Raw genomic sequence first — 12,434 nt, forward strand, 5'->3', positions numbered from 1 at the left:
TTTTTTTTTTTTTTTTTTAGATAACATTACCAGGTATAGGAGATAATGGGTCGGGACTGACTTGAGAACCTTTTTCCAAATATACTGATGGGAAATAAAATACATTTTTTGTAAGCTTTAAAAAAAAAAAGATAATGGTACTTTTCAATGCTGTCGCTGATTTTGGTAACATAAGGACCTTAGTTTTAGAACTATATCCTGAAATATTTTGGGTAAAGGGCAACATGTTTGCAATTTTAAGTGGCTTATAAAAGATTTGTATGTCTATATGGAGAAAAAAAGGAGGAGAGCATTTGGCTAATGAAACACATGTGAAGAAGGAAATTTAGGTAAAAGGTATCTGGGGAATTCTTTACCCTATTTTCACAACTTTTTTCCTGTACTGGGAATTTAACTCAGTATCTTGCACTTGCCAGGTAGGTGTGGTGCCACTGAGCTATATCCCTGGCCTTATTTTTGCAACTTTTTGGAATGAAATTATAATTTAAAAACTAAAAACCTGCATGCCTCTCAAGTACAAGGACCCAAGCTCATCCATCCCCCAGTACCAAAAAAAAAAAAAACAAACTGCATATCCCTCTCTAAACCAAACCAAATAGTACAGGCAGCACTGATCCCCTTAACTCATAGGTGAGCCTGGAGGATGGCCCAGTCCAGCCCGGTCAGCGTGGCTCATCTACTTTTCAGTGTGAGAACTCGAACCTGCTCTTCCTAAGCTGGCACTCAACAAGAAAAAGGCTGTGCTTATCCTGAGAACCAAGCCTGTGAAGTGGCACACGGCTGTTGTGTATGAGTCCTGCTTCGCCCGAGTACTTCTGCAGCTGGAGAAGAACTTGGACCTCAAGGCTCAGCTCAAGGGAGCTAAACACTGCAGCAGCCAGGAAATTGGAACAAGTGGCTGGAAAGCGATCATGATCTCTGTTCTAGTTCCTCTGTTGAAATATTCTCAGAAAATCCTATTCTGGCTAGTATGAGAACTGGAAAAAAGTTCAGTAGGAAGCATGTGGTCTTTACTGCTCAGAAGAGTTCTGCCTAAGCGAACTCAAAAATCCACATAAAGCACAAAGTGTCTGTGGAGTCACATGCTGACGGCTGTGTGTGCCACAGCCTCTGAGGACTTGGTCTTCCTCAGTGACCGTGAGCCAGAGACTGCATAAGACTGGAGGGCAGCCTGCTTGGAAGGCTCCCGTGGGAGGCACAGCAGAACAGGTGGAACACAAGGCTTAAACTCTCTGCTGTTGCTAAGAAGCTCATGGGCAAGGGTGTTAATTCTGAATCCCCAGTTGTAAAGAAAAATGACTAAAGTTATTTACGATTAAAGAGCAAAAAATTCAAAGCTTGCCTTGTGCACTGCTTTAGAATGATATAGAGCCTAGGTTTCCCACACCATGAGCTGAGCTCTCACAGTTACAGAGAACAAAGCTGAAGTAAGAGCCCAGATTACACTGACAAAAGGGCTCAGGGTTAGAGCAGGGCCTCTCTTGCCCATATTTACTCCACCTTTCTCCAATAATGCATAGTGGAGAAGATAAAATGAAGTAAACCAAGAACTATAGGTAGGTAAAGTAATAAAAGTAATGGGAGTAAAAATTAAAACCCTGTTTGAATTTCCTATATAAGAGCAGTCAGGGAAACAGAAGAACACGAATGGAAAAAGAATATGAAACCACAAGGAGAGTTTAGCCTGCAAGAAGACTACCATAGACTGACTGACGCGACACAAACGGAGGTGGAATAAAGGGTTCAGAGGGAAAACAGGTCACCAAGGGGAACAGGGGAGGCAACTGTCCTGTGTGGCTTTATCCAAAACAGCAGGACCGAGGACCGGGGATTTAGCTCAGTGGTTCTGTGGCCTGCCTTGCAAACACAATGTCCCAAGTTTGATCCCCAGTACTTAAAAAAAAAAAAAAAAAAAAAAAGAGCAGGACCAGAAAGGAGACTTAGCCATGGGCACATGTCTTACCCAAATCAAACCAGAACCAGAAGTGGTGGTGCAATCTGTAATTCCAGCACTTAGAAGGCTGAGGCAGGAGGATTTTGAGTTAGAGGACAGCAGAGACAACATAGCAAGTTCAAGAACTATATGGCATAGCAAGACTGTTTCAAATTGTTTTTAAAAAATTGTAAAAGAAGTTGGCAGGCTATTAGCTACAGGGGAGTCACAAGTGCCTTTCCAAGAAGCAAGGATACAAATAGGAAAGAAGGCCTATCACAGACAAATCCAAGCCAGGGCCTGGTTTCAGATCAGTGAGGTGACAGGGTTGGAGACTCTTACTCCCTTCATGATTCTCCTCTTCACAGACCTCAGGAGGAACTGCCAGAGGAAGCAAAATGGATCATAACCATGATGTCTGTTTCCCAGTGGCCTTCACTGTACCAAAGGAAACAACATTCTCATCCTTCTTCCTGGGAAGGAGGAGGTAATTTTAGGAATAGACTCTGTCTAGATGCAGGAAATAGCCTCTATTCCAGTCTAAGTAACCCAAAATATGTATATGTAAGATAGCACTATTGGTAAATCTAATTAAATGAAAACACTAGCAGTTCTTGTTAGTGCCCAGTTATAAGCTAACCTGCTCTCTGAAGCTAGACATGGCTCTAACCATCTGTATGAAGGCCTCTCCTGTTTACCACCAAGAGAAATTATTTTAAGCTCTGACTTTCAGAGTGGAGGTCTGACAGTGACTAGTCGACAAAACAATTACTCAGCAGACAGAGCACTAAACGTGCCTGAGGAGCAGGGTCCTGTGCCTTAGGACACTCTGGGTGCTGGGATGGGAACTCCTTGGGATTGGGGAGCACCCACACAAGACGTTAAGGGCCCGGGAACAGAAAGGCTCATTCCAATTGTGGCAAGAGTGGAGAGCTTCTCACCAGGGGGGAAGCGCCGTAGGGACCGCCTGACGTCCAGCAGCACTTGTTGGTAGTCCTTGCTCACCTGCCGTAGGTCCTTTCCTATTGGTGGAAGAGGAACATGTTATGACAAGAATGTTTGCAAGCCCAGGTAGAAGAAAACATTCTAGGACATCGAAGGCCTGGAAAGACACATACCAGTTTATTCTTTTTTTTTTTTGTATTGGGTATTGAACTCAGGACCTTGCGCTTGTGAGGCAGGCTCAGAACCACTGAACTAAATCCCTGGCCCTTACTAGCTTATTTTTGAAGAGCTATTATTCAAAATACATTGGGAAGGAATCCCTATTTTAGTTCAAAACATATGTGGTTTCATGCAAGTCATGGAGACCATAAAAGAAGGACACAGGCTATCCAGGCAGCAGTACAGTGGGCAGAGAGCAACAGAGAGGTCAGGAGGCCTGGGCCTTAGGGGGTGCCCTGTGCGTCACTGGAGACCTGCCCACACCTGTAAGTGAGGATACTCCCTTCCCCATGCACTTTTTAGGTTACCATGATGACTGCATAAATAGATCCTTGTTACAACTGTAACTTTTTTAACACTGTGTGAGCCCTGAGCTGTTCAACAGGAATAAAGTGAGATAAATAAAAGCCAGGCACTGTGGCACATTCCTGTAGTCCTAGCACTGAAAGAGGACGAGGATCACAAATTTGAGTCTCACTTGGGTAACTTAGCAAAACCCTGTGACTTATTTTCTCACTGCTGAGACAAAATACTCAACACCCAAAGTTAAAGCAGAAAAGGTTTATTTTAGCTCACAGTTTGTAGATGTTTCAGTCCATAATCGGCTGGCTTCCAGGTAGGGGCAGAAAGACATCACAGAGGAGAGACAGTTCATGGCGGGCAGAAGGTAGCAAAGCAAGCAAGGGCTGACCATAGCTTCTTTTATCCCTTATATCTTATCCAGGCTACTTAGGGCAGGTAGCACTCACACCTTTAGTCCTAGTGCCCTTGATCCTAGAGTTGCACTATGAATTAATTCCAACATCACACACTCTAGAGCGACCCCCTCTAAAAAAGCCCCACCTATGACTACATGAGGCTTTGGGGAGACATCTAGACACAGGCCATAACGCCCTGTCTGAAAAAAAAGGCGGGGAGCTGGGGATGTAGCTCCATGGCAGAGCACCCCTGGTTTCAATCCCAAGCAACACACACACACACACACACACACACACACACACACACACACAAATTTTAATGCCTCTTAGACCTGAAATTATAAAGATGCCACCGACAGGAGAAAGACTGTGGTCAAGGCAGAAGCGCAATACAATGTAAAAGTTAAGAGGCTATCTCTCACCGTGTGCAGGTGTACACTTCCCTCAACACAAATCAAGGACTATGAAAGAAGTGTCCATTTCCCTTGCAACCCAAGTCGACAGCCCTGAAAGAAGTCTGTACTTCCTGTTATCAGGAGAGCTGGGAAGTGTGGGAGCTCAGAGAATGTCTTCTCAGGATGGTATGTGAATATGGCAGAGCCTTTGCCTTCCAATGAAAAGTTGACCACTCCAAGGAGGCCAGTTCCAAAGATAATGGAAGTGGTGACTCAGTACTTCCTAGGCAGCACCATGGGACTATGAATTTTTTAGGCAACCATCACCTCCAGAACCTAGCATACAATAGCAGCACAACTAACATTTGCCAAATGAAAGAACATCCCCAGCTCCTGGCATTTTGCCATAATAGCATCAACGAGATAAACTGAATGAGTCAAGGAGATGGACAGCAAAGCATACTCACTGTCCCACTATAATTCTTCTGTATGTTGGACAACATTTCAGGGGATTCCTTTCTCTACATGGCTCTGCAAATAGTTATGTAACAGCTTTTTGTACAATTACAGATTTAAAAATTTTTTCAAGACAGTCTTGCTAAATTGCCCGGGATAGCCTCAAATTGGTGATGATCCTGCTGCCTCAGCTTGCTGAGCTGCTGGGATTACAGGCATGTTACACTGCACCCAGCAATTACTGAATTTTGGATCTACAAACGATCTTAATATTTCCCAAGAAAAAGGTTTTCCTTTGTTTCTCAATATGCTGTCCCTCTGCATGAGAATCAGCTGGGTACTTATTAAAATACAGATTCCTACAACAGACCTCCAATCAAGGAGAATCTCAACCAGAAAAGACATTCTTACGTGTCATGTAAAGGTACAAGATCCCAGTAATGAATGTAACTGTACTGTATACCTAGAATGTACCAATAAACTCAATAAAAAGAAACAAAACAAAACACTTTTTTTTTTTTTTTGAGACAGGGTCTCACTATGTAGTTGAGACTGACCTAGAACTCACTATGTAGCCCAGGCTGGTTTCGAACTCACAGTGATTCTCCTGCCTCAGCCTCCTGTGTGCTGGGACTACAGGCCTGTGCCACCATGCCTGGATAGAAAACACATTCTTAACAGACTTTCTTTCCTAGCCAATATCTTAATCACTAATAGAAGCTCACTCCAGGTATGAATCAAATCCTACTTATCAGGACTAAAATGTATAATAGATGTTGAGAAATGGGAAGAAAATGTTTGGATGGGAGAGGGAACGGGAGGAGGGAGGGAAAAAGAAGGAAATGACAAGAAAAAAAAGGAGAAAATGGAAAGAAAAAAAATGGAAACAAAGCTTTGTACATAGGAAGGGGAGGGGGCTTGAAGGGAGGGAAGCCATGGGAAAAAAGAGGCAGGATGTATAATGTACAGGTACAAATTCCCTATAATGAGTGTTACCATTATGTATACCTAAAATGTACCAATAAATGATTTTTTTTTTTTTTTGTACTGGGGATCAAACTCAGGACCTTCTGCTTGTGAGGCAGGTGGTGGTACCACTGAGCTAAATCCTCCGCCCAATAAATGTTTTGCTATTAAAAAAATTCTATTTATCAGTTATCAGGCCTTATTTCAGAGTGAGGGCTAGCGTTTCAATGTATTCATCTATTTTGGGTTCAAAATGAGCACAAAAATTAAGCACCCTAGAATCCCTTTCTCCCTGACTCCTAGACAAGCTCCCCTCTGGGGCCCCATGTCCAGTACCTGGTGCAGGTGGGGGGTCACTGGTGTTGACATTGAGGAGCTTGGGCCACACTTTCTGTCTGATCTCATCAGTTAGGAGTCCTCCTTCACTAATAGCCATGCGTCTGAGGGCAGCCACATCAATAGGATCACTGTTCAGGGCCTGGTGGATCTCTGCCACTTTCTTTTTCCTTTTGGTGTTGAAGTCTGCAGAAATAAAACCAGAGTGTGTGAAGAGCATCAGGCACACATTCAGCATATGTAGCTTTTTGCTTAGGGCTCCATCTCCTTATTTGACTTGAAGTAAGGTGGGTAACTTCTCTTACACATTTGCTTCTAGATCACCGGCTGGCAGAGGCAGGATTAACTGGCCCAGTGTGCTGAATCTCACAGACAAGTTGCATACTTTTAAAAGATGATCCTTTTCTATAGGTTTGGACCAACAATAATATGCAAAGAATGTCATTTTAAAGAAAAAAAAAGAGGCAGTTAAAGAATGTGTTAATAACAGATAGGTGGTAATTCAGATCCTAGCCCTGCAACTTATTAGTTCTATAACTTTGGGCAGAACACATTACCTCTTAGACCTCTGGACTACAGTTTCCTGTCAAGACACTCACTATGGGATGGGGATTTAGCTCAGTGGTTCTGTTGCCTGCTTTGCAAGTGCAAGGACCCAAGTTCGATCCCCGGTACAAAAAAATATAAATAAATAAATACATTTTAAAAAAAAGAAAGTCACTATATGGTACACGGATCATATTGACCTAATGTAAGTCCTCCTCATTCTGAAATAGCAAATTTTTAAAAATCAACCTACAGATACTTAACTGGCATACTGAGATACACTATGTAAGTAATAAGCAAGGAATTACAATTACAATAAATGCTCAGTAAATCTAGGCATATCTAGCAGTTAATGCCAATGTTTTCCTGTTCTTTCTTAATAAATCTCAATCTAAGAACTTTTCCTCGGCCGGGGATTTAGCTCAATGGTTCTGCTGCCTGCCTCGCAAGCACAAAGACCTGGGTTGATCCTTGGGGCCAAAAAAAAAAAAAACAAACCAAAAAAAAAAAAAAAAAACGAAAAAAACAAAAAAAAAAAAAAAAAAACGCTAAGAACTTTTCCTTTTTGTTTATATAGGAAAAATGCAATTCAAAATTCAGAACCAAGGCTGGCTGCGATGTAGTTTAGTGATCACTTGCTGCTAAGGTCCCGAGTTTGATTCCCAGAACCATGAAAGAAAATAAACAAAGGCCTAGGGATTTAGCCCAGTGGTGCTGCTGCCTGCCTTGAAACTGCAAGGTCCTGAGTTCAATCTCTGGTACCAAATCAAAAACAGTTAATACTAAATTAACATAATTAAATTATGTGCTGCCAAAGCAAGTACAATACATTTTAAACAAAACCATATGGAAACATCTCCAGCTACAGACTGCATTAGAATCATATGGAAGTATTTTCAAAAGCAGTGTGTTTCCAGTATGGCTGGTAGAGGCGATGATACTGCACACAAAGCAGATGTTTCTCAACAATCATATTAGTCACCAATGACAAGGAAGTAATGTTTTAAGCATCTTATATTTTTGTTATTTACAGACATTTTACTGAGTTTAAATTACTTTTTAAGGAAATGGGTTGGCAGTCTGTGACTGATATCATCATATAATTTTTCTATTTAAAATAATGGGCACATGGCTGTAAATCACAGCAACCTGGGATGCAAAGGACAATCATGAGTCTGGTGTGAGTCTAGGTAATTTAGTGACACCCTGTCTCAAAAAGTATGTGTGGGTGCTGGAGTTTTAGCTTAGTGCTAGCCTAGCATGAACAGGGCCCTGGGTTCAATTCCCAGTAGATGAAATGAAATAAAATAAGGGCCCATAGGTTTTCAGAGTTTTATATTGCAATGTGTGCTTTTAGTAATGGCTTGCTAAAGTTAAATGAACCATGCCTGTATTCAGTCTTTCTATTGCCTTCACCTCTGAGAAGATAAACCAAAAACACAAAAAAAGTTAAACAAGAAAACATCAAATATCACAAGACAGTGTATTATAATTGTCATATGTGGTGACAATAAAGATGAAGAGCTCAAAGAGACTGGCAAGTCAGACACCTTAAAAATACAACTCTCTCTCTCTCTCTCTCTTTTTTTTTTTTTTGCAGTACCGGGAATCAAACTGAAAACCTTGGGCTTGTGAGGCAGGCGTGGCATCTCTGAGCTAAATCCTTGGCCCAAAAGTACATCCTAATAAGGGCAGAACTCAGCCAGAATCTATCTCAGTGGTTCCACCACCTACCTCGCAAGTGCAAGGACCCAAGTTCAATCCCTGGTACAAAAAAAAAAAAAAAAAAAAAAAAAAAAAAAAAAAAAAAAAGAGGCAGAACTCAGCAGGATACACACAGAATAGAAGATCTGGAGATAGGAAGCAGGCCCTTTCTTTTGACAGAAAACAAACTCTAGACACAGTAGAAGATAACACCAGAAGGTAGGTTAGACCTCAGAAAAGGTACTAAGCAGCTTCTCCCAGCAATGTCCTATTCTGACACAACAGCAGCTTACAGATTGTTTCCACTACAAAGCTGGACACTATATGAGAGCTGGCACTAAAGGCCCCAGTGACCCATCTGTAAGAACTGTGACATAAACTGTAAAACTGAGGTCTGGAGTCACATGCAGCTGCAGGCCAGACAGGAAAACAACGTGACTCTCTGCCCAAGTAAACTTGTTCTCCTGGCTAAACTGCTCATGGTTTCTCTGGAACCTAGGACAGTGACCAATTGTCTGAATCTTCCTGGCTTATACCTATAGTCTTGATATAACTGCTCTGTTCCCTGAATGCTCAAAAATGGGCCAGTTTGGAGGCTAAATCAAAGGGCTACTTTACCTAGAAATCATGAAAAACCAAGCCCTTAATTCCCTGTGAGCAGAGCACATAATTAGTTAATTGTTTATGAAGTGCATCAAGCTCTTGGCTCAGGTTATCTTTCTACCCACCTATCCACCCACCACCCCATCTGCCCACCCATTTAACAGACCATCAATTAATGAGTGTCTACCTATACAGAGCACTGTACTGGGATAAAAAGATGGGTAGGGTTTCCTCACAGCCCTTGAGCTCACAGCAAAGAGTGATGCAACAGAATCACGAAGCATCATGGAAACCCACAGGAAAAAAATGGCCAATTTCAACACAAGGAGCAAAGGTAACTTCTTGGGAACTCTGCCACATGGCAGAGTGGGTCTAAGAGAAAACATTCCTGGAGAGGAAGGAGCATGTGCAAAGCCCCTGTCACATTAATAAAGCACCATGGGGGCTGGAGATTTAGCTCAGTGGTTCAGCCCTCTGCCTTGAAAGCCCAAGGTCCCGAATTCGATCCCTAGTACCAAAAAAACAAACAAACAAAAAAAGAATTTATCTATTTGGGCCAGCGATTTAGCTCAGTGGTTCAGTGGCCTGCCTTGCAAGTACAAGGACCCGAGTTCAATCCCCGTACCAAAAAAAAAAAAAAAAAAAAAAAAAAAAAAAAAAAAAAAAAAAGACAAAAAAATAAAGCACCATGTCCACTCAGGAAACAGAACACAAGTTCTGTGGGGTTGTAGTGTCAAGTGCAGGGAAGACAACAGAAGTAGGAGAGATTCTCCTCTCCTCTCCTCCCCTCTTTTCTTTTTTTTTTTTCTGGTGGTGGTGATGGGGGCTGTCTAACTAGGTGGCCCAGGCCAGCCTCAAACTGATGATCCTTTTGCCTCAGCTTTGCAAGAGTTGGGACGATAGGCAGGCACCACCAGGCTCAGCAGGCCTCTGGGTTTTGGAAGACCAAGCTAAATGTTTTCAGGGAGGAGTCACAAACACCCAGGAAGATGCCAAGACTTTTTTCTCTTTCTGGGGCTAGGGATGGAAGCCAGGCTTTGCACATGCTAGGCAAGCACCCTACAACTGAACTGCACTCCCTTTTTATATGACACACCTTTCTATATGACAAATATATGATGAGACAGAATATGGGCAGGAATTCAATTAATTTCCAACAGAGAGGAAAAATCTAACATATTTACATTTCTTCTAAACTTGAGCTTGCTTGCATTTCCCACACATCACAAATTAATAGCACTTAAATCGGGCACGGTGGATGTCTATAATCCCAGCCTGGGGGGGGAGGCAGGAGAATCACTGTGACAGCCTGCACTACATAGCAAAACTCTGAATCAAAAAACAAAGAAATGATAAACACCCCCCCAAAAAAAAACAATCAACAGCACTTAATTGGTAACAATGAATACTGCTTGAGGAACACTAACAATGAGAAATTTTGTTGACCCATGTGCTAAGAGTATGGGAAATTTTCAATTTGCTTAGATATATTCCATCCCCTTTCCAGGTAAACTGAAGAAGGGGAGGAAACTTGCTTTTATCTTGGGAAGAAGAACACTGCTTGCAATCAGTTGGACTTGATGTAATTTTGACAAATAATCCGCTAGAATGTTAACTAACTCTGAATCCAAATTATAGCTCCAATTCTTTTTTTTTGGTACTGGGGATTGAACTAGGGTTCTTGCGCTTGCAAGGCATGCGGCAGAACCGCTGAGCTAAATCCCCGGCCCTTTAATTCTTTTTTTAAGACTGGTCTGATTCCACTTTCCATCCTGTATTTTTCTTTTCCTTTTTCTTTTTTTTTTTTTTTCAAGATAAGGATTCAAGACGGGGATTACAGGCCTGAGCCACTGGTGAATCCTGTTTTTTAAGACTTACTATCTTATTTTTGAAACTCAACAAATATATATATAGAGAGAGAATAGAATAAAATTTTAGTTTAGTTACTATTCCACTGGAAAACATTTCCTATAGGAAATGACATCACTTTTCCCTAAGTACCGATAAGATTATGCTCATTGCAGAATTCCAAATAGATCTGTACACTCTGTGGTCTGTTTCTAAAGCTCTTGGTGCTTCCCAGTGTAGAATACGGCTCACCTGTGGATTCTGGCTGCACTGCCTTCCTTATCTCACATTCCAGAAGCCAGATGTCAGTGGCAGAGGAAGAAGACACTCCTGTATGTGCCATCCCCACAGATACTTTCTATTGCACGTAAGACCTAGGCTCTCATGGTAATACAGAAAGGTAAGAAAAAAACAGAAAACTCAAGTGAACTAGAAATGCACAAACCACACTGTGAGACGGTCAACAGCTAAAAAATGAGGAAAGGTCAGCAAGGTCTCTGCTGAATGATGAACTGACACATATCCCACCTGTCAAGAGAAAAGTCACCAAGCTATTTTGGGGCTGTTCAGGAAAAGATCAAAATGAATGACTACTATCTATTTTATGTTAAGGTAAATTTTATGAACAGGTTTTAGTGTAGGACACACATTTCTGTATATATGCTGCCGACGTGAGCACAAGGACAAACAGTTTTGGATTCTAGAATGCCATCTACACTCAGGATAAAAGGCCATCTTTCACCTGGAGGTACACTGTCCCTCCAATCTCTGAATCCTCTCCTCTCCAATTTATATAGTACCTCACTGAGAGGTATATTGTACATTCCAAAGCTGATACCTTCCAAATGCCTTTGTAGTAGAGGACTTGGCTATCATAACAATGATGGAATGAAATGACTGATCTATAGCTGTCTGTAAATACGAAACCAAATCAATCAATGATGCTTGAAAAGTATGAAAAAAGAACCAATAAAGGAAAAAGGAATGACATGGGCACTACTTTTACCTGCTCTCCATTTAAATACCACTAAAGCAGTAGTTCTTTACAGTTCAGGTAAAGATGGCTCAGTCCATTATTGTCTTAAACCTCTCCCAACTTTGGCTTTAGAACCTAAGCATATATTTTTGCATCCACCGAATAACAGGTATCTCCAAAAGTCCCTGGTTTGGGGGAACCTAATATATAGTAAAAGGACTATGACTAAAGAAGACTTTAGCTACCCTCTCAAAGTTTCTGTGGCTCCAAAATACTTATTGGGTAAGGGATTTACACATTATATAGTGGAAGCTTAAGCGAAAGAACAAAATTCCATACTGATTACTTGGTTTAAGCTTGCATATGAAGGAAACTTTACAGTCTATTTTATTGATTGATTGATTGGTTTTGAGACAAGGTCTCACTATGTAGTTCAGGTTGCCTTGAACTCACTATGTACCCCAAGCTGGCCGAACTCATGGTAATCTTCCTGCCTCAGCCTCCCAAGTGCTGGAATGACAGGTGTGCGCCAAAGTACCTGGCTAACTTTACAGTCTTTTTTTTTTTTTTTTTTTTGGTATCAGGGATTGAACTGAAGTCCTTGAGTTTGTAAGGCAGCTGGCGGAACCACTGAGCTAAATCCCCAGCCCCTTTATAGTCTTTAAAGAGCATTTAAACTGTAATTTAAAGACATTAGCCTTAATCAAAACAATAAAAGAACCAGAAATGTGAGGCCCTGATGTCAATTCCAGGTAACAAAAAACACCCAAAAGAGGGGGAGGTGAGTAGGGGGGAGAAGAGGGAGGGAG

At 41.6% G+C, this 12,434-nt stretch overlaps 1 protein-coding gene across 2 annotated transcripts in view; it reads right to left on the minus strand.

The window, feature by feature from the left end:
- The window catches only part of Tbc1d20 (TBC1 domain family member 20), a 19,993-nt gene that overhangs the window by 5,379 nt on the left and 2,180 nt on the right, over positions 1-12,434 (minus strand). The window contains exons 2-4 of one of the 2 annotated variants that reach the window (XM_010621467.3): positions 10,902-11,023; positions 5,949-6,134; positions 2,875-2,955 (exon numbers count right to left, since the gene is read on the minus strand). In XM_010621467.3, the coding sequence (XP_010619769.1) occupies positions 2,875-2,955; positions 5,949-6,134; positions 10,902-10,992 (358 nt within the window). In that variant the 5' untranslated portion in view covers positions 10,993-11,023. The remainder of the gene's footprint in view (positions 1-2,874; positions 2,956-5,948; positions 6,135-10,901; positions 11,024-12,434) is intronic. The other variant, XM_010621468.2, reaches the window with a different exon arrangement.

Source organism: Fukomys damarensis, unplaced genomic scaffold (assembly GCF_012274545.1).
Source record: "Fukomys damarensis isolate Sample0158 unplaced genomic scaffold, DMR_v1.0_HiC HiC_scaffold_22, whole genome shotgun sequence".
NCBI lineage: Eukaryota > Metazoa > Chordata > Mammalia > Rodentia > Bathyergidae > Fukomys > Fukomys damarensis.